Genomic DNA, 23,275 nt, shown 5'->3' with positions numbered 1-23,275 from the left:
CAAATTTCACTTTTTAACCCTAAGTATATTATTCCATTACCTTCAGTTCCTCACCTCTAACATAAAGGCAATACTAAATTCCTCTTATAAAGTCATCATCTTGAGTAGATGAGATAATATGTATAAAATTCCTAAAATGTTACATGACACAAAATTGGGCATTTAGTCAATGTTCATTGGAAATGATTGAGTGCCTTCTATGCACCAGTACTGAACAATGTACTATTGGAGAAAATCAATCCCTACCCTGGAGGAAATCACAATTTATCCTTGCCTTTTTGATTTTGCTCTTCAAAAACCCTAGCTTGAAGCTTTTCTGCTGTTGGAGTTCCCACTATTACCTGGTGGTAAATTAAATACTTGGTCAACTAGAAGCATGACTTTCTTTCTCACCATCATATCCCTAGAAATTAACAAAATGTCTAGCACATAGTAGACAATCTATATATTTTGGGTGAAGGAATGGGAAAAATTTTAATATCTGTTTGTTAATGCAAATGTATGCATCCTTCCACAGAGGATCTCATGCACAGAGATCTCAATAAATGCACAGAGATCTCAATAAACCAGGAAAGCCAGAACCCTGAAAAATATCTTCCATTATGGTGAAAATGTCCACTGGCTGAGCCCTACCTGGAGTGAGGGTATAACAATTGAGTGTGGACTCTCTCATGGAAGGATAGTCATCTGCTACCTCCTAAAAGAGCAAAGGATGCCATAGACTTACAATCTGTGGCTATTACTTCTTTCCCCAGATGACCTCAACATGCCAGCCAAAGAGGTATATGGAGCACAGCCCCCCATTGAGCTCCTACGGCAATGGATTGACCATGGTTACTGGTTTGACAAGAAGGATACCAACAAGCTGGACATCGTTGATGTGCTGCTTGTGACAGCCATGGGCCCTCCTGGGGGAGGAAGGAATGACATTACTGGTACGTGAAGGAGAGAGTTCATTACTTTTTCTTCCACCCCCTGCAGAACCAGACCATCTTTGTGGATGGAGGGGTAGTGTAAGGCAGTCTGTCCTGATGGAAGATAGAGAAAGGGTATTTAGGCCAGAGACACTTGAGCTAGACTCAAGGAGTGGCATTTGAATATGCCGTGTTGAAAGTTGTATGAAATAGGATGAGAAGATGAAAAGAGGACTTGAGGAGTTTTTGGCTAGGCATAGAGGAACAGAGAGTCTCATGAAGAGGTAAGTTCTGTGTGGTCAGCTTGTGTTCTAGGAGCGAGGCTAGACGAGAGGTTCTCAACCAAAGGTGAATGACAGATTCACATGGTATGTTTCTTACAATTCTTTGGAGCCAGATAGGCCTAAAGAAAGTAATAATAATAAACAAACAAATAAATAAGATTTTCCCCCATCATCTGACACTTTAGGAGTGTATTTTGCTTCATGTGCAACTTCATCCATCCAGGTCTACAGGTTTCCATACTTTTATTCTGTGATACATCCTTTGTTAAGAATCTTAATGCCATTTTCAGACTTAACATTCTGTGACCTTGCTCTCCCCGGTGGCATATATCTTTCTGATTTGTAAAATAAGGAAGATAAACAGGGTGATTTTACTTGAGTACACAAACCATCACCTTCCACTTGCTACAGAGTCCAAGGGTACCTTTGCCTTGGGTTTGAATATAGCAGGAGCTCAGGCACTTAGCATCTATAAATTCAACACTTCTCTAACTACTTAGAGGGAAAGGAACTTGGTATATTACTTTTCTCTAAGACCTACTCATTCAATGGGGAAAATATTTGCAAACTATCTATCTGATAAAGAGTTGAAATACAAAATGTGTAGGAATTCATACAACTCTATAGCAAAACAACAACATTGCTGATTATTAGAGAAATGAAAATCAGAATCACAATGAGATATCACCTCACACCTGATAGAATGGCTATTAACAAAAGTCAAGAGATAATAACTTCTCTTGTGCATTGTTGGTGGGAATATAAATTCATGCAGCCACTATGAAAAACAGTAGGATGTCCCTCAAAAAATTAAAAATAACACTACTACATGATCCATTAATGCCACTTCTGGGTGTATATCTGGAGGAAATGAAATAATTTTCTTGAAGAGATATCTGTAATCCCATGTTCGTGCTGCATGCTCAGTCACTTCAGTCATGTCCAACTCTTTGCAGCCCTATGGACTGTAGTCCACCAGGCTCCTCAGTCCATGGAATTTTCCAGGCAAGAATACTGGAGTGGGTTGCCACGTCCCCCTCCAGTGGATCTTCCTAATCCAGAGATCGAACCCTCGTCTCCTATGTCTCCTGCATTGTAGGCGGATTCTTTACTGCTGAGCCACCAGGGAATCCCAGTCCCAAACTGCAACATTACTCACAATAGCCAAGTCATGGAAATATCCAAAGTGTCTATTTATGGATGAATGGATAAAGAAAATGTATATATATACACACACACACACACACCCTGGGATATTATTTGGCTATAAAAATAATGAAATTCTACTCTATGTGACAACGTGAATGGACCTTGAGAATATTAAACTAAATGAAATAAGTCAGAGAAAAATAAATACTATATGATATCATTTACATGCGGAATCTAAAAATGCCAAACTCACAGGTATGATGGTTGCCAGGAGCTAAGGGATGGGGGAAATGGGGAGACGTTGGTCAGAGGGTACAAATTTCCAGTTATAAAAAGAATAAGTTTTGGGGATCTGATGTACAATATGGTGACTCTCTAGCAGCATCAATAGAATTGTTACTTAACCTTAGTATGCAAGCATTTTGCAATATCTTATATGCATTAAATCATCATGTTGTAAACCTTCAGTTTATATATTTTATGTCAATTAATTCTCACTAAAACCAGTGAGGCAGTAGAGATCTATTCAGAAGGGAATGTCTGTTTCCCGTACATATCAAGGAAGTAGTAGTTGCTAACATTTGCACAGCAGTTGACAGTTTTCAAGCTATGTCACAAATATGACATATTGAAAAGATCTTAAAGACCAATGCCCAAAACTGCCAGGAGCACATCTGTGGTCAGGTGAAATTGAGTCTATTAATTTGCTGCAGCAAGGGTCTACATAGCATGGAGAACCATGAGAGTGCCTGGTGAAAGGGCGTTAAATGGGCTTGTGCTGGTTGATGTGAAAAAGGCTTAAGAAACCAGGGACTCTGTTCTAGATTGGGTAGTCTCAGGGAGTGGGGACAATTTGAAGAGTAGGTATCTTAATTTTTTTTCTGTACTTAGTAAACAACTATAGTCACTCATATTAGTTTGGGGGGAACTTTTCGTGATTTCAGAGCAAACTTGTTTCTGTCTTGTTCCATCATAGCTACGGTACAACCTCATTTGATGTTGATATTTAAAGAGATTGTGTTCACTGGAGAACCAACAGACTAGCTGATAATTGTCAGATCACCTGCCAGCTGTTAGGGCTCATATGGGAAAACTGAGGCTCAAGGTGGTGGAGAGCATGGTTTGGCAGAAGACTGATCTGGGTTTTGGTAACATGTAATAAGCATTAGCACACATTAAGGACTATGAGTATGCTTATTATCAAAAGAATACATGACTTCCTCAAATTCATGCAACTCTCCATATTTCCCAATCAGAGTGTAAAATATTATTCCAGCATTTTTTAAAAAGGTAAACCTACATATATCAGTACACATGGGTGATAAAAAAAAAAACAAACATAAAAAAATGCAAGATAGTAATTACTTTAAAATCAGGATAGTGGTAAGCTTTGGAGGGAGACAGGGAGAGGGCTGTGATTGGGATGGGATATATGGAGGAGCTTCTATGAAGGGCTGGCAAAGTTGTATTTCTTGACATGGATGGTAGATGTAAAGATGTTAACTTTATAATGATTCACTTTATAATTTTGGTGATTTTCTGTATCTGTGCTTTACTTTATACAGTAAAATATTTTTTAAAAATACATGCAGGCAAATTATAGAAACAGAAAATCGATTATTAGTTGCCAAGGGCTACAAGGAAATAGAAAGTGGTAAATGTAAAGGATTTCTTTTTGGAGTGATTATTCTGCTATTGATTGTGATAATGATTGCACAACTAAAATACGAAATATTTATTTAACTGTGTACTTTAAATGGATGAATTTTAGAGATATAAATATATGGATATCTAATATTAGATACATAGATACAGATGTAGAGCTGTAAGAACACCAAACTAACAGTGATTAATTTGGGAGGGGAGAGAGAATGGATTTAGTGTGTAGGAGGCAAGGGTTACTTTCTGTAAAAGTATTTCTGAATTATTTGATTATTTTATAAAAATAACACATTGCCATTATCTAGTAACAGTCTTGAGCACTGGGCTAGCACTATTACCAGAACTCGTGCAGTCGTGGAGATGTTCTGTATCTATACTGTGCAGTACAACATCCACTAGTCACACGTTTATCCTTGAGAAGTTGATATGTGGTTGATGAGACTGAGGAAATACATTTAATATTACTTAATTTTAATCAATATAAATTTAAATAGCCACATATGGCTAGAGGCTTCCATGTTGAATAGCACAGCTCTAGAACTTAAAGGCGGAGGAAAAACCGTTCTATATCTAAGGGTTGCTACGCCCAGGAGGTAAGTGTGAGTGTGTGTGCACATTCATACCTTTGCATGTTTTCCAGGACGGTTCACTCGCCATCTGAATATCATTTCCATCAATGCCTTCGAGGATGACATATTAACCAAGATTTTCAGTTCAATCGCTGACTGGCACTTCGGGAAAGGGTTTGATGTTGTGTTTTTAAGGTAGGAGGTTCCTCTATTATTGGCCTGGGGTCCTCATTTCTGGCCCTTCCTTAACTGGTCTGTCTTCTCCTTCCTCCCAAGGTATGGAAAGATGATGGTACAAGCAACGATGACAATTTACAAAGCTGCAGTGGAGAATTTCCTGCCAACTCCCTCCAAGTCACACTATGTCTTTAACCTGCGGGATTTCTCACGGGTGATCCAAGGGGTGTTGCTCTGCCCTCACACCCACCTGCAGGTCAGCCGCTGTCATTTCTGTTATCAAGTTCATTCAGTGATATCTTTGGCTATGTGGAATATATAATGAGAATAGTAATAGCTAACTGTTATTAAGCATTTAATCTGTGCTAAGCATTTAATCTGTGCTAAGGATTTTGTAAGCATTATCTCATTTAATCCTCACAACAACCCAGGACTTAGAAACTGTTTGAAAACTACTGCCTCAGCCACCATGTGCCATTCATTCAAATAATTGAATTTTCAGGATGTAGAGAAGTTTATCCGGCTTTGGATTCATGAGGTTTACCGGGTCTTCTATGACCGTCTGATTGATCATGAAGATAGACAGGTCTTTTTTAACATGGTAAGGGAAACCACCTCCAATTGCTTCAAGCAGTCTGTGGAAAAGGTAAGCAAGACCCTGTGATCTTTTGACCTCAGAAATTGCCCCAAATATGTGATCATGCTAGTCTCAGATTTCAGGCTCCCTTCCTAGTAGAGACTTTGTTGTTGTTTTTCAGTCACTCAGTCGTGTCCAACTCTTTTGCAACCGCATGGACTGTAGCCCACCAGCTTCTCTATGGGATTTTCCAGGCAAGAATACTGGAATAGGTTGCCATTTCCTTCTCCAGAGGGTCTTGCTGACCCAAGAATTGAACCCAGATTTGTAGAATTGGCAGGTGGATTCTTGACCACTGAGCCACCAGGAAAGCCCAAATAGAGACTTATAGCTCTGCTTTCTGAATCTCAAGAAACAGTGTATTGAGCCAGTTAGTCACTTGATTTGGTGATATACTGCCGTTTTTGTTGTTCAGTCACCAAGTCATGTCCGACTCTTTGCAACCCCATGGACTGCAGCCCACCAGGCTTCCCTGTCCCAAGTAATATAATACTTGGTCCAATTTCACTTGACTTTACAGGTAACATATAAGTTTGGATACATTCAAACTTATCATTTATGAAAAGATGTTTTGTTTCTAATTAATGTAAAATACATTTTCAAGGTCAGATAACTTTTGAGTTAAGAAATAAAAACACCATGAATTTTTATTGTTTGATTGATGCCCTGTGTAAAGCCCAAGTGAAAGATTGTCTTTGTTTCCTATTTGTAAATATTTTCTCTTTTCCATTTTGATATAAGAAAAGTTTAAACCCTATATATTTGCATCATCTAATTCTACCTCTACTTTTAAGAAGCTATGATTTCTCCTTAGAAAAAGTGCAAGTGTTTCATATTTCATCCAGAGGCCATGTACAGAAGCACTGCTAGTTTCTAATATCAGAAAGAAGAAGCATCTAAAACATTTCTACTCTAGGTACAGAGTGGGAACAGGGGCAAGGCCTGCACCTCTATTTGGTGAAGAAGCAAGTACATTACAAATGATCTCACCTTTTGACCACCTCCTCCTGGGATCTTATAATCTGTCCACCAATGTTTTAATCACTTAGCAAACCGATTGACCCTTGCTTTCACACTCTTTTCTCAATTGTCCTTTCATCATAGTCTTTACAACCATCAAATACACATATTTTGTTTAAAAAAACAAAACTGTTGTGAACCATGATTTTGAAGAATGTGCTCAGAGGAAACAAACACATCTCCTGTTCCCTCCTTCTAGCTCCCACTACCATGGTAGTTGGAGTGAATGCCTGCCTGAGACTTATCTTTTCCACAGGTCCTCATCCACCTATCACCCACTGGAAAGATAGTTGATGATAATATCCGTAGCCTCTTCTTTGGAGATTTCTTCAAGCCAGAAAGTGACCAAAAGATATATGATGAGATCACTGACTTAAAACAGCTCACAGTGGTCATGGAATATTACCTGGAAGAGTTCAACAATATCAGCAAGGCCCCCATGTCCTTGGTGATGTTCAGGTTTGCCATTGAGCATATCTCTAGGATCTGCAGGGTCCTGAAGCAGGACAAAGGCCACTTGCTCCTGGTGGGCATTGGGGGCAGTGGGCGGCAAAGTGCCAGCAAACTGTCCACATTCATGAACTCATATGAGCTATACCAGATCGAGATCACAAAAAGCTACTCAGGCAACGATTGGCGAGAGGACCTGAAGAAGATCATGCTCCAGGTTGGGGTGGCCACCAAAAGTACTGTGTTCCTCTTCGCTGATAATCAGATCAAGGACGAGTCATTCGTTGAGGACATCAACATGCTTCTGAACACCGGTGATGTGCCCAACATCTTCCCTGCTGATGAGAAGGCCGACATTGTGGAGAAGATGCAAATGGCAGCCAGGACAGAAGGAGAAAAGATCGAAGTCACTCCTCTTTCTATGTATAACTTCTTCATCGAGAAAGTAAAAAAGAACCTTCACATTGTCCTTGGTAAGAATGAGAAAATTCATTTTGCCCTTTGCCTTGGATGTTTCAGGATCTCCTTGCCCTAAGCCCAGTCCTTTTACAATGGTGCCAGAATTGATCCAACCAAGGTACCTAGCTTGCCCAATAGTCAGTGCCTGGAATTCCTGTGCAAAATTCCATTCTCCTGAAAAATGACTTTAAACCTGTTCCACTCTCTTCAATTCTCTGAATTCTGCTCTGAACCCTCTCCTTCGTTTTAGTACATTACCCTGCCAGCCCTAGAAAATAACATCTGGAGTTTTTCTCTCTGTGAATATTATCTCCAGTCTGTCCAGAAGCTTAGGGGTCATGTTTAATACTTCTCTTCATTACCATGTCCTGTCAATTTTTGCCCTCTTGTCTCTATCTCTGCCACCTTCAAATTAGCTAAGCTGCTATGAATATCATCTCACCCAGACCTCACCTCTATAGCCTTCTAACTGTTCTCTCTATGTCCACTCTGTCCATTCCAGACATTTAAGTTCCACTGAATCAGGATGCTTTCCACTGTCAGGATTTGTTTTTCTTATATTGCAAATCTGTTCATTGTATATTTACATACACATACACACACAAATTAAAACACCTGAATTACTTTCTATTTAGATAAAGACCAAAATCCCTAGCCTATAGTTTTATAAGACCACCTGCCGGACTGTCCCCTGCATCCTCTCCGCTCTCCTCTCAAACCATGCTTCCCATTTTTTTTTTTTTAGCCACACTGACTTTTTCACACTTCCACCTATGCATTGTGCTTCCTACTAGCAAGTGCCTGGTACACGTTGAATATAAATAAACAATTAACAGAATTTGGGGCATAGAATCCAAAATTTGTGGTTAGATGGAGATGAGGTCAGAAACCAGCTGATAGGGCCCCCACAGCAGCCTCCGTAAGTAGCTGTGTATAGGGCACCAATGGTTCCCTGAGGTCTGTGAGTCAGGACAAATGCAGCAAGTAGATCAAAGGGCTTAAAACACTCTGGCTATATGATCCTAAAGATCTAGAATGGATAATATAGGATAATGTGAATATTGAAAACCAGACAGAAGACTCTTGTAATAAACTGACTTCCCATCACAAAGTTGCATGAAAATATCCCATGATTCCCCTATGCTTTCCAGGCACTCGTCCTGACTATTCCCAATTATACTCTTGAGTACCAACAGGAAACATGACTGCTCCCTTATCCCCATTAGAATCCTTGGAATGACCTGTCTGTCCCTTTTGGCCTCCTTGACTGGGAGAAAGAACTAATGAAATCTGCTTTTCATTAGCCATGAGTCCAATTGGGGACGCCTTCCGGAACCGCCTACGAATGTTCCCTTCTCTGATCAATTGCTGCACAATTGATTGGTTCCAGTCTTGGCCCACAGATGCCCTGGAGTTGGTGGCCAACAAATTTCTAGAAGATGTAGAGCTCGATGACAATATTCGGATACAGTAAGTGCTAGCTGCATTTTAGTACCCCAAACAAATATTTCAAATGAAAATCAAGATATTGGCTCTATTCTTTTTGCTGTTTTAAGATTTATCAATTTATGTATGTTCTGTTCTGTTCAGTCACTAAGTCGTGTGTCTGACTCTTTGTGACTGCATGGACTGCTGCATGCTTGACTTCCCTGTCCTTCACTATCTCCCAGAGTGTCCACTGAGTTGGGGATGCTATCTAACCATCTCATCCTCTGCCTCCCCCTTCTCCTTTTGCCTTCAGTCTTTCCCAGAATCAAGGTCTTTTTCAATGAGAAATAAATTATAAAAAATAAATACCATTTAGATATTTAATAAAACACCTTTGCTGAAAAAGAAGAATATTTCACTGTTCAGAATTGTTCTAGAGATGTACTGTTGTCTATGTACTGTTGTCCAGCTATGAGAACCTGGATTTCAATAATCTTAGAGCATTCATTCTCAACAGGGGGGATATTGCTGCCTAGGGGATGGTACTTGTGAGGGATTTTGTTGTGAAAAAAAAATATTTTGTGTGTAAAGCACAGACACACAAAATAAAGCACTGAATTTTGGCTAGAGTAAGAGAAAGGATAAGACTGTTGACCATTCTAAGTGTCCTATGAAGGTAAGGGTCATGTCACCTGCCTTGTATGGTTCTGTATCCTTAATACCTAGTACATAGTAGGTTCAAATCCTGCTCATTAAAGGAGTAAATAGAAAATGAAGAAGTAGGTAGTGGTCAGAATGTTCATTGCTTTAAATTCCATTTTAAGATCTTTGGACTTTGTTCTCTAGGCCCAGGAATGCTTAACCTGGGTCTATAGGCTCATGACCAGAACTCAGAGGGTCAGTGAATGTGAGTGGGGGAAAGTACATCTTCGTTTTCATTGACATCTAACTGGCACTTTGCATTTCTTTCAATGATGAACATAGGCAATAAACCCCATAGGATTGTGTAGGACCTGTGACTTTGTTACCAGTAGGCACTGCAATTATTTTCATAACTCGTTCAGTCATTACAGATGCACCAATTTATCATCCCCTTCAAAATGATGGTAGTTTTCAGACCTGTTGTCCAGTCTTACTATTTAATGCTGTAGTTGGCAAACTATGATCCACGGCTGAATCCAGTTCACAGCCTTATTTTTGCAAATATGCTTTATTGGAAAACAGCCATGCACACTACAGAGGCAGAGTTGAATAGTTGCTACTTGAGACCATGTGGCTCACAAAGCCTAAAATAGTTACTATCTGGTCCTAACCAGAAAAAGTCTGTTGACCCCTGATTTAACATGTAAATGAAATCACACATATTGAGGCTTACCTGCAGTAGTTAAGAATCCATGCTTCCAGTGGATTCTTAACCACTGCAGGCTGTGTGGGTTCGATCCAGGTCAGGAAACTAAAATCCTACATGCCACAAGGCGCAGCCAAACACATGCACACACACATACACATTACTATATCATAAATTTGGTGTTTAAAATATTTAGAAAAATCTTTAACATAATTGGTTTCTTTTGTAATTCTATAATATATTATTTTATGCATTAAAATATTATTCTGAAAAGTCCAGAGGCTTCATCAGACTGCCAAAGATTAAAAATTCCTGCTTAAGCCCTGGTGATTCACAAAAGTGATTAAAGCTGGAAATTGCCTGATCAAAGTTCATTCTAGTAAGACTATATACCTCCCCAATCCTTCTTGAGGCTCTGTGGACATGCTTCAAAGAACTGGGGGTTCTAGCTGGCCAATGTGAGTGGCTTTCTCACATCCTTACTTCTGTGAACCAAAGCTGTGCTAGATCTCTCTGGAGCAAGTTGGGCCTGTCTGACCACCTTTGTGTCCTCAACAGGGTCATCTCCATGTGCAAATATTTCCAGGAGAGTGTGAAAAAGCTGTCACTTGATTATTACAACACCCTTCGAAGGCACAACTATGTTACCCCCACCTCCTACCTCGAATTGATCCTAACATTCAAGACACTCCTGAATAAGAAGAGGCAAGAGGTTGATATGATGAGGAACCGATATCTGACAGGCCTGCAAAAACTTGAATTTGCAGCTTCACAGGTAAGCACAGACCAAATAGTACTGGGACAAAGAGGTCCAGAGCTAACTGGATGCGGTGAAGCACTTGCTCAGATGCAGAAGTCAAGAGAGCACAAAAATAAAGACAGCGTCTGACCCTGTGCTCACCTCACTCGCTTGACCTAATCCATTACAATAAAATCCAATAGTATATATAAAAATACAATAGTATATATAAAATATGAGACTTCCCTGGTGGCTCAGAGGGTATATGGTGACTCAGTTTAGTTCAGTTCATTTCAGTCGCTCAGTCGTGTCCAACTCTTTGCGACCCCATGGACTATAGCATGCGAAGCCTCCCTGTCCATCACCAAATCCCAGAGTTTACTCAAATTCATGTCCATTGAGTCAGTGATGCCATACAACCATCTCATCCTTGCTGTCCCCTTTTCCTCCTGCCTTCAATCTTTCCCAGCATCAGGGTCTTTTCTAATGAGTCAGTTCTTCGCAGCAGGTGGCCAAAGTATTAGAGTTTCAGCTTCAGTATCAGTCCTTCCAATGAATATTCAGGACTGATTTCCTCTAGGATGGACTGGTTGGATCTCCTTGAAGTCCAAGGGACTCTCAAGAGCCTTCTTCAACAACCACAGTTCAAATGTATAAATTTTTCGGTACTCAGCTTTCTTTATAGTCCAACTCTCACATCCATACATGACTACTGGAAAAACCATAGCTTTGACTAGACAGAACTTTGTTGGCAAACTATTGTCTCCGCTTTTTAATATGCTGTGTAGGTTGGTCATAACTTTCCTTCCAAGGAGTAAGCGTAGTTTAATTTCATGGCTGCAATCACCGTCTGCAGTGATTTTGGAGCCCCCAAATATAAAGTCTCTCACTGTTTCCACTGTTTCCCCATCTATTTGCCAGGAAGTTATGGGAACAGATGCCATGATCTTAGTTTTCTGAATGTTGAGCTTTAAGCCAACTTTTTCACTCTCCTCTTTCACTTTCATCAACAGGCTCTTTGGTTTTTCTTCAGTTCAGTTCAGTCGCTCAGTCGTGTCCGACTCTTTGTGACCCCATGAATCACAGCACGCCAGGCCTCCCTGTCCATCACCATCTCCCGGAGTTCACTGAGACTCACGTCCATCAAGTCAGTGATGCCACCCAGCCATCTCATCCTCTGTCGTCCCCTTCTCCTCCTGGCCCCAATACCTCCCAGCATCAGACTCTTTTCCAATGAGTCAACTCTTCACATGAGGTGGCCAAAGTACTGGAGTTTCAGCTTTAGCATCATTCCTTCCAAAGAAATCCCAGGGCTGATCTCCTTCAGAATGGACTGGTTGGATCTCCTTGCAGTCCAAGGGACTCTCAAGAGTCTTCTCCAACACCACAGTTCAAAAGCATCAATTCTTCAGTGCTCAGCCTTCTTCACAGTCCAACTCTCACATCCATACATGACCACAAGAAAAACCATAGCCTTGACTAGACGAACCTTTGTTGGCAAAGTAATGTCTCTGCTTTTGAATATGCTATCTAGGTTGGTCATAACTTTCCTTCCAAGGAGTAAGCATCTTTAATTTCATGGCTGCAATCACCGTCTTCAGTGATTTTGGAGCCCCCCCAAAAAGTCTGACACTGTTTTCACTGTGTCTCCATCTATTTCCCATAAAGTGATGCGACCGGATGCCATGATCTTCATTTTCTGAATGTTGAGCTTTAAGCCAACTTAGTTCTTCTTCACTTTCTGCCATAAGGGTGGTGTCATCTGCATATCTGAGGTTATTGATATTTCTCCCAGCAATCTTGATTCCATCTTGTGCCTCATCCAGCTTGTGCTTCATCCAACCCAGTGTTTCTTATGATGTACTCTGCATTTAAGTTAAATAAGCAGGGTGACAATATACAGCCTTGACGTACTCCTTTTCCTGTTTGGAACCAGTCTGTTCTAACTGTTGAACCATGTCCAGTTCTAACTGTTGCTTCCTGACCTTCCTAATGGTTGCTTCCTGACCTGCCTACAGATTTCTCAAGAGGCAGGTCAGGTGGTCTGATATTCCCATCTCTTTAAGAATTTTCCAGAGTTTGTTGTGGTCCACACAGTCAAAGGCTTTGGCATAGTCAATAAAGCAGAAGTAGATGTTTTCTCAAACTCTCTTGCTTTTTTGCTGATCCAATGTATGTTGGCAATTTGGTCTCTGGTTCCTCTGCCTTTTCTAAATCCAGCTGAACATCTGGAAGTTCACAGTTCACGTACTGTTGAAGCCTGGCTTGGAGAATTTTGAGCATTACTTTACTAGAGTGTGAAATGTGTGCAACTGTGAGGTCATTTGAGTATTCTTTGGCATTGCTTTTTTTGGGGATTGGAATGAAAACTGACTTTTTCCAGTCCTGTGGCCACTGCTGAGGTTTCCAATTTTTCTGGCATGTTGAGTGCAACACTTTCACAGCATCATCTTTCAGGATTTGAAATAGCTCAGCTGGAATTCCATCACCTCCACTAGCTTTGTTCATGGTGATGCTTCCTAAGGCCCAGTTGATTTCGCATTCCAGGATATCTTGCTCTAGGTGAGTGATCATACCATTGTGTTTATCTGGGTCGTGAAGATCTTTTTTGTATAGTTCTTATGTGTATTTTTGCCAGCACTTCTTAATATCTTCTGCTTCTGTTAGGTCCATACCATTTCTGTCCTTTATTGTGCCCATCTTTGTATGAACTCTTCCCTTAATATATCTAATTTTCTTGAAGCGATTCCTAGACTTTCCCATTCTATTGTTTTCCTCTATTTCTTTTAATTGATCCTTGAGGAAGTCTTTCTTATCTCTCCTTGTTATTCTTTGGAACTCTGCATTCAAATGGGTATATCTTTCCTTTTCTCCTTTGCCTTTCACTTCTCTTCTATGGTGGCTCAGTCAGTAAAAAATCCACCTGCAATGCAGGAGATAAAAGAGACACAGGTTCCATCCCTTGGTCTGGAAGATCACCTGGAGAAGGAAATGGCAACCCACTCCAGTATTCTTGCCTGGGAAATCCCGTGTACAGAGGAGTCATGGGGTCACAAGGGTTGGACGCAACTTACTGACTAAACCACCACCACCATATATGAATATATATATATATAAAGTACAATATTAATAGTATATAAAAATACAATAGTATATATGAATAGACTGAGTTTTTTGGATCCCTCTTAAATTTTGTGCCCAGTGTAAGTGCCTCACTCACCTCACCGTTGCCCCAGCCCTGGCTATTCTCAGTGGAGGACTGGGCAGAATAAGGCAGTGGTGAAGAACAAGGCCTAGGCTCAAATTCCAGCTTTATAGCTTATCAGCTATAGAACCTTGAAGATTCTCTTCTATAAAAAAAAAGTGATAAGTCTTCACTTCATAGGACTATATGAAGATTAAATGAGCTAACACAAGTGTAACCCTTAGCAAAATGCCTGGCATATGAATTAGTAATTCATTTGTGCTTGAGCCACTTGACAAAACCATATTAAGACATGAATTTTCAGCACCAATAAAGAACTAAGGCAACCGAATGGTTTTCAGTGGGTTGGCCTGGCACTGAATACACAGCAGATCCACCAACACGCAGCACAGGGATGGGAAAGAACATCAGAAGTGGCTTCTGTTGCTCTCTTCCTTTAGTTGCGGGGTCCAACTCAAGGTCCTTAAGCTTTTAGAGAGCTGCTGGAAATTGGAGTCTATCCACATAAGGGTGAGTAAACTGTGTTATTTGAAGAGCAGCAAAATGACCTGAGACAGTCTAGACCAGTAAAGGGAATGATGGTGCCAGTTAACTTTCCTTGAGCCCTCCCACCTGTCTGGTGCTCTGTATGAGGAAAGTGCAGTTATCATCACATCACCCACAAAGAGATCAAGGTCCCAGAGAGGACAGACAACTTGCCCATGATCACACGGCCTCATGAGTAGCTGGTGCAAGTGATGAGGTGAAAACTGAAATGTAAGTCTGAGTGACTCCATAGTCTGTGTTCCTAATCAACCAGCTCGCTATGCTTCCTCTCTCACATGGGCTTTCTGTGGACAGTGGGTTCAAGGTTATGAGACTTTCTTCAAATAAACATTTGAATTGCCTTAGAAGGCAGAATCAGGACCAGTGGGTGAAAGCTGCATGGGGGTGGATTCTGTTTGCTAGAATTTTGTTGAGGATTTTTGCATCTATCTTCATCAGTGATAGTAGCCTGTAGTATATTAACACTTCACAAATTCCATATATATGTGTTAATATACTCTATTGGTGTTTCTCTTTCTAACTTACAAAGATGCTAAAGATGATCCTATATGCAAGGCAGCAAAAGAGACACATATATAAAGAATAGACTTTTGGACTAAGTGGGAGAAGGCGAGGGTGGGATGACTTTGAAATATGTATATCACCATATATAAAATAGATGACTTGTGCAAGTTTGATGCATGAAGCAGGGCACTCAAAGTCGGTGCTCTGGGATAACCCTGAGGGATGGGGTGGGGAGGGATGTGGGAGGGGGTTCAGGATGGAAGGACACATGGGCACCCATGGCTGATTCATGTTGATGTATGGCAAAAGCCACCACAATATTGTAAAGTAATTATCCGCCAGTAAAATAAATTAATTAAAAAAAATTTGTTTAATTGCATGAGGGTAAATTCCAGCCCCTTATCAGGAAAATCTAATGTGTTAAGTTGTCTCAAAAATGGTCCAACTCCCCTCCAGAGGTGGTGACCTCCCCATCAGCAGAAGTATTCAAACAGTGGCCAGAAAACTACTAGACAGGAATGTTGTAGAGGGCATCAGACTATTGGGGGAAAAATATGACCTTTAAAGTTCTGTCCTTTCCAGCTATCTCAGCCATGTATATTCCTTCACAGACTTAAAAAAATGTAGGGGTTTTTCCCCTAACTTACTTCTGTCTTTCCCTGCCCCCAATACTAAAGTATAGTGTAGGCTCAATACAAGAATACCTTTTTTAATGTTGTATCTTTAAAAAAAAAATTTAAGATTGCTATTATATGTCTAGTGCCTATCATGGAGCTTGATAATTACAACACATAGCATGAACTAAATAATGACATATTACAAGATCAAAGAGAGAAACTCCAGCCAACAAATATGTACCCAGTACCATTCACATCATTTGTATTTTCTGCATGTATTATCAGTTAGAGAATCATTTCAACTTGTGCCAGCTGTTCCATTTTTGACATTTATATAGCTGACCTGGCACCCCACCCATCCTCTCTTCTTGCCAGGTAGCCGTCATGCAAGTGGAACTGACTGCCCTCCAACCCCAACTCATTCAGACCTCTGAGGAGACCGCTAAGATGATGGTGAAAATCGAGGCAGAGACTCAAGAAGCTGATGCCAAGAAACTTCTAGTGCAAGCAGATGAAAAAGAAGCCAATGCTGCTGCTGCCATTGCTCAAGGAATCAAGGTATAACTTGCTGAGAGGAAAGAAAGGGAACCGGCATTTTCAGGGTTCATCTGTTATCTCACTAGAGCCTAACAGAGTCTCACAGAATATACACAGTCATGCCTATCTTGCAGAGGCAAACAATGAGACTTGAAAGGTTAGTTTCCCAGCATCACATAGCTAGTAAAGGACACCTGGCTCTCTCCAGGAAGAATTATTGTTTTACAAATACTCTCCATCTCAATCAAAGTCGTATAAGCCCCAGCAGTATCTAACCCTGTTTCATATTTCTTTCTTCTCATTGACTCTTTTCTGGCCACAATGGCCTCCTAGCTATTCACTAAACACAAGGCATGTCCCACCTCAGGGCCCTTGCACGGGCTCTTTCCCCTGACTATCTCCTTCACCTCAATCATGTTTTTGCTCAAATGTAGCTGGTGTAAGGTGTGGAGTAAATATTTGTCAAATGACAGAATGTTGAATCTAGAGGACCCTATTTGAAGATAATTTTTGTACCAAAGAAGAAAAGTCCTGGAAAGGGCTTCACCTGTATTCAGATATTAGAAGCAAATCTGATTGATGTTCATGTTATATATTTCTCCAAGCATTTTCAAGTATACAATTCCATTTGAGTATCACAATGACTTTGGACTTATAGTAATGACAGCCATCAAGGTCTGGAAGCCAACAACACTGGAGTTCAGTGGTAAACTGCCTTTGTCCGACGTGTTGGTAGGATCCAACTCCAAGGCTCATGGCACTTAACTGAAGATACTTGTCCTTGTGCCTCACATAGCAGCTAGGAAAACTCTTTTGACCATTCTTCAAACAAGAGCTTGAACAAGAATTAGTTTGTGTCTCACTTCTAGATCATGGGGTACTTTTTTCAAAAGAATAGGCCTTTTCTCCAGTGAGTCCTGAGATTCACTTGGGTCCAGTCCCTGGTCTCAGAATTCCACAGTGCATGCCCTGGATAAGAGGGCATGCTCACTCATAGTCCTACTGGTAGGACTGCCAGTGGAACCATGAAAGACATTGACCACTGGGCACATAATGTAGCAGGTAATTTACCATTCTATAACAGGATGATAATAAAAGCTACTACTTACCAGCACCATTATGGTGTATTTGAAAGTGAAGTGAAAGTCACTCAGTCATGTCTGACTCTTTGTGACCCCATGGACTGCACAGTCCATGGAATTCTCCAGGCCAGGATACTGGAGTGGGTAGCCTTTCCCTTCTCCAGGGGATCTTCCCACCCCAGGGATCAAACCCAGATCTCCCACATTACAGGCAGATTCTTTACCAGCTGAGCCACAAGGGAAGCCCAAGAATACTGGAGTGGGTAGCCTATCCCTTCTCCAGCAGATCTTCCCGACCCAGGAATCAAACTGGGGTCTCCTGCATTGCAAAGGATTTTTTACCAGCTGAGATACCAGGGAAGCCCATAGTATATTTGGTATTTCTTTATTTAAAAAATATTTATTTAACACTTACTTTTTGCTGGCACTTTTCTAGGCAGTGGGAAAATGGGAGTGAATAGAGAGTTTCTTCTCTCTTCTCTCCTCTACTTGATTTATATTAACTTTCATCATCCTAACAACCCTGCAAGGCAAATGGTATCATTCCTAGTTTACAAATGAGAAAATCATGATACAAAAACTAAAATGATTTGCCTAAGATCACACAGTAACAATGTGATTGAACCGGGATTAAAATCCACATCGCTCTGATTCCAAAGCCCTTGCATATGACCACTATTTCAGGAGTTACAAAAATTGGCAGCTGGGCAATATAATATGCTATGACACATACAGTATTTCTTTTAATTTGAAATAGTTATCTACTTGTAAAAGTCAAAAGATTTCAAGTAAAAATTCTAAAATTTCAGCTTTCCTTAGAAAAAAGTCGGGCTCTTGGGTAACACTGGACCTGCATTCCTGGGTTGCATCCATTGGCAGCATTAAATAGCTGCTATCCTTTGTGTGTTCCAGCTCATCAAAGTCCCAGTCAGCTTACCTGCCACACTCATATCACTGGCCTGGCCCCTGTGCTGAGTGCTTAGTCGCCCAGTCATGTCCAACTCTTTTCAACCCCATGGACTGTAGCCCACCAGGCTCCTCTGTCCATGGGGATTCTCCAGGCAAGAATACTGGAGTGGGTTGCATGTCCTCCTCTAGGGGATCTTCCCAACCCAGGGATCGAACCCAGGTCTCCTGCATTGCAGATGGATTCTTTACTGTCGAGCCACCAGGGAAGCCCAGTGGCTGGCCCCTAGAGCATGTGAATTTGCAACTCTTCCATGGTTCTATACTAGAATCAGGCATGTCAGGGCTCAACTTTGCTCTGCCCATTCCTAACCAGTTTCCTAACCTATAAAATGGAGATACTGAGAGAAAAACATGTAAAGCTTATGGCATGTGTCCAGCATACAATCAGAGCTTAACAGCCCATGTTAACTATCCTCCAAAATTGTCATTCTTGACCCTGTACCAAGTGGACTTGCCTGTTTTATGAAGACCAGCCTCTCACCATGTGCAGGTATTCTCACATATAGGGTTGTGTTGTACAATGTCAGGGGAAAACAGTGACTTGCTGGAACAGGAGGGAGGCAAGAGATGACATTAGCTTTATAAGGAGATGGCCCACCACACCCATTCCTGGGCAATAAACTGCCACCTATGGTTTTGGTGCGAAGGGTGAGGTCTAGTGCTCTGCCATCCCATCCCCAAGTACTGGGAGCGACATCCCGGAGGTGAGTCAGAAAGTGGAAGAAACTCTCCAAGGAGGAGAAGAAAACCTGTGCTTGCTCTAAGGCTCTTTTTGTAAGGACCAGAAACCCCTCCTGAACCTCTCATGGCTACAGCCCTTTTCCACACAAGGATGGCTGATTTTCTTTAAACTCTTCACGTGCCTAGAAATGGGAGAACCTGGGAGAGCACCCAGTGTGGTACTTAATGAAGTTCAGAGGTTCTGCAATGGAATGGGATTCACACTAGGAGGATCAGGAGATGGGCAAGAAAAGAGTCAGTCCTCAAACGCTTTGCTCCCAAGTAAAATGGTTTGCTTAAATTGGTCCATTCTTTTTAAGCTAATGTGTCATTTCTTTCCCCCATAGTGAGAATCATAACTAATGCCAGAAGTACTGCAGAGTTGATTACATTTTGTCAGTAAGCACTGTGATTCACAAGCCTCGAACAGCTTGCTGCTCTGTGCACTGCTAAGCTACAGGGGTCATTTTTCATTATAATTTCTTATCATGGAAGCAAATGATGTAGCAGTAATAACACATACAAAATGACTTTTAAGAGCTCAGCTTTAACACTTTTCCACTTTTCCAGGCTTTCCTCTAGTTCCTGTCTATACACGTGGATAGGTTTATTATTGCAACTGTAGCATAATTGTGACTTGTTTTGTGGTTTTGTTTCCTTAGCAGCTTATCACAAATGTTTTTCCAAAATGTCATATAATCATTTTAATGACCATTTTAAGTAGGTGCTTCACCCATCAAGTAGCCATTCCCCTGTTGGGCATTGAAGTCTATTATTTCCTGCCTTGTTCTCAGTGTTTCCAGAGTATCAGCTTGAGTCTCTCAACAGAACTGTGTGCCAGAATCACCTTTGGAGTTTTCAAAATGCAGATTCCCAGACCCCTCTACCCCCACACCAGACTGAATGAATCAGAACCTCTGGGTGTGGAACAAAGATGTGGATGCTCTAAATGCTCCTCAGTGACACTGATGCACAGTCAAGATTGAGAATCACTGTTAAAGATAACGTTACAACCAGAGGCCTTTTGCATCTTCGTGGATCACAGCCTTGTTGTGGCAAACGAGCTTGCTGTGTAAAGCAATGAAGCTCTGAGCCATGCTATGCAAGACAGAGAGGTCATACATAGTTAAGAGTTCTGACAAAACATAGGAGGATGAAATGGCAAATCACTCCAGTATTCTGCCAAGAAAACCCCAAGAGCAGTATGAAAAGGCAATAAGATATGACACCAGAAGATAAGCCCCCCAGGTCTGAAGGTATCCAGTATGCTACAGGGAAAGAGCAGGGAAACAGCTTCAGGAGGAAAGAAGATGCTGGGCCAAAGTGGAAATGACACTCAGTTGTGGATGTGTCTGGTGGTGAAAGTTAAGTCCAATGCTGTAAAGAACAATATTGCATAGAAACCTGGAATGTTAGAACCAAGATAAACTGGACATGGTCAAGCAGGAGATGGCAAAAGTGAACATCTACATTTTAGGAATCAGTCAACTAAAATGGATAGAAATGGGTGGATTTAATTCAGGTAACCATTATATCAACTACTGTGGGCAAGAAGCCCTTAGAAGAAATGAAGTAACCCTCACAGTCAACAAGAGTCCAAAATGCAGTACTTGACTGGAATCTCAAAAAAAGACAGAATGATCTCAGTTTATTTCCAAGGCAAACCATTCAGCCTCACAATAATCCAAGTCTATGCCCCAATCATTAGTGCTAAAGAAACTGAAGTCAAATGGTTCTATGAAGACCTACGAGATCTTCTAGTTCAATTCAGTTGTTCAGTCATGTCTGACTCTTTGTGACTCCATGAACTGCAGCACACCAGGCCTCCTTGTCCATCACCAACTCCTAGAGCCAACCCAAACCTACGTCCATCAAGTTGATGATGTCATCCAACCATCTCATCCTCTGTCGTCCCCTTCTCCTCCCTCCCTCAATCCTTCCCAGCATCAGGGTCTTTTCAAATGAGTCAGATCTTCGCATCAGGTGGCCAAAGTATTGGAGTTTCAGCTTCAACATCAGTCCTTCCAATGAACACCCAGGACTGATCTCCTTTAGGATGGACTGGTTGAATCTCCTTGCAGTCCAAGGAACTCTCAAGGGTCTACTCCAACGCCACAGTTCAAAAGCATCAATTCTTTGGCACTCAGCTTTCCTTATAGTCCAACTCTCACATCCATACATGACTACTGGAAAAACCATAGCTTTGACTAGATGGACCTTTGTTGACAAAGTAATGTCTCTGCTTTTTAATATGCTATCTAGGTTGGTCATAACTTTCCTTCCAGGGAGTAAGTGTCTTTTAATTTCATGGCTGCAATCACCATCTGCAGTGATTTTGGAGCCCCCCAAAATAAAGTCAGCCACTGTTTCCCCATCTATTTCCCATGAGGTGATGGGACCAGATGCCATGATCTTAGTTTTTTGAATGTTGAGCTTTAAGCCAACTTTTTCACTCTCCTCTTTCACTTTCATCAAGAGGCTCTTTAGTTCTTCTTCACTTTCTGCCATAAAGGTGGTGTCATCTGCATATCTGAGGTTATTGATATTTCTCCCAGCAGTTTTGATTCAAGCTTATGCTTCTTCCAGCCCAGCATTTCTAATGATGTACTCTGCATCTAAGTTAAATAAGCAGGATGACAATATACAGCCTTGATGTACTCCTTTTCCTATTTGGAACCAGTCTGTTGTTCCATGTCCAGTTCTAACTGTTGCCTCCTGACCTGCATACAGGTTTCTCAAAAGGCAGGTCAGATGGTCTGGTATTCCCATCTCTTTCAGAATTTTCCACAGTTTATTGTGATGCACACAGTCTATAAGACCTATAACTAACACCAAAAGCATGTCCTTTTCATCACAGAGGATTGAAATGCAAAAGTAGGAAGTCAAGAGATATTGGGGCAACACACAACTTTGGCTTTGGAGTACAAAATGAAACAGGGCAAATGCTAACAGTTTTGCCAAGAGAACACATTGGTCGTAGCAAACATCTTCTTCCAACAACACAAGAGACAACTCTATACATGGACATCACCTGACGGTCAATACCGAAATCAGCTTGATTATATTTTTTGCAGCTGAAGATGGAAAAGCTCTATACAGTCAGCAAAAAGAAGACCTGGAGCTTACTGTGGCTTAGATAACAAGCTCCTTATTGCAAATTCAGCCTTAAATTGAGGAAAGTAGGGAAAACCGTTAGGGCATTCAGGTATGACCTAAATCAAATCCCTTATGATTATACAGTGAAGGTGACAAATAGATTCAAGGAATTAGATCTGGTAGACAGAGTTCCTGAAGAACTATGGACAGAGGTTCATAACATTGTACTGATCAGATTAGATCAGATCAGTCGCTCAGTCGTGTCTGACTCCCTGCGATCCCATGAATCACAGCACGCCAGGCCTCCCTGTCCATCACCAACTCTCGGAATTCACGGAGACTCATGTCCATCGAGTCAGTGATGCCATCCAGCCATCTCATCCTCTGAAGACAGTGACAAAAACCATCCCAAAGAAAAAGTAATGCTATAAAGCAAAGTGGTTGTCTGAGATATGAGATGCTGTAAAAGTAGCTGAGGAAAGAAGAGAAATGAAAGGCAAGGGAGAAGGGGAAAGATATACACAACTCAATGCAGCGTTCCAGAGAATAGCAAGGAGAGATAAGAAGACCTTCTGAAATGAACAATGCAAAGAAATAGAGGAAAACAATTGAATGGAAAAGACTAGAGATCTCTTCAATAAAATTGGAGATAGCAGGGGAATATATCTTGCAAGGATGGGCATGATAAAGGACAGAAACAGTAAGGAGCTAACAGAAAGAAAAGAGATTAAGGAGAAGTGGCAAGAATACACAGAAGAACTATTTAAAAAAAAAAAAAACTTCTTAATGACCTGGAAAACCATGATAGTGTGGAAACTCACTGAGAGCTGGAAATCCTGGAGTGTGAAGTCAAGTGGGCCTTAGGAAGCATTACTACAAGCAAAGCTAATGGAGGTGATGGAATTCCAGCTGAGCTATTTCAAACCTTAAAAGATAATGCTGTAAAATGTGGCCGTCAATATGTCAGCAAATTTGGAAAGTTCAACAGTGGCCACAGAACAGGAAAAGGTCAGTTTTCATTCTAATCCCAAAGAAGGGGAATGCCAAAAAATGTTCCAACTACCATACAATTGTGCTCATTTCACATACTAGTGAGCTTATACTCAAAATCCTTCAAGCTATGTTTCAGCAGTATGTGAACTGAGACCTTCCAGAGGTACAAG

The 23,275-nt window shown here is 41.1% G+C and overlaps 1 protein-coding gene across 2 annotated transcripts in view; it reads left to right on the top strand.

Moving 5' to 3' along the window:
- The window catches only part of DNAH3 (dynein axonemal heavy chain 3), a 248,787-nt gene that overhangs the window by 176,569 nt on the left and 48,943 nt on the right, over nucleotides 1-23,275 (top strand). For both annotated transcript variants that reach the window (XM_061401328.1, XM_061401327.1), the window contains exons 43-50: nucleotides 756-935; nucleotides 4,650-4,773; nucleotides 4,855-5,011; nucleotides 5,258-5,401; nucleotides 6,669-7,335; nucleotides 8,626-8,791; nucleotides 10,656-10,872; nucleotides 16,084-16,266. In XM_061401328.1, coding sequence (XP_061257312.1) covers nucleotides 756-935; nucleotides 4,650-4,773; nucleotides 4,855-5,011; nucleotides 5,258-5,401; nucleotides 6,669-7,335; nucleotides 8,626-8,791; nucleotides 10,656-10,872; nucleotides 16,084-16,266 — 1,838 coding nt within the window. The remainder of the gene's footprint in view (nucleotides 1-755; nucleotides 936-4,649; nucleotides 4,774-4,854; nucleotides 5,012-5,257; nucleotides 5,402-6,668; nucleotides 7,336-8,625; nucleotides 8,792-10,655; nucleotides 10,873-16,083; nucleotides 16,267-23,275) is intronic.

This window comes from Bos javanicus, chromosome 25, assembly GCF_032452875.1.
Source record: "Bos javanicus breed banteng chromosome 25, ARS-OSU_banteng_1.0, whole genome shotgun sequence".
Classification (NCBI taxonomy): Eukaryota; Metazoa; Chordata; class Mammalia; order Artiodactyla; family Bovidae; genus Bos; species Bos javanicus.
The sequence above is the reverse complement of the archived record's forward strand: the minus strand, read 5'-3'. Positions and strand labels throughout refer to the sequence as shown.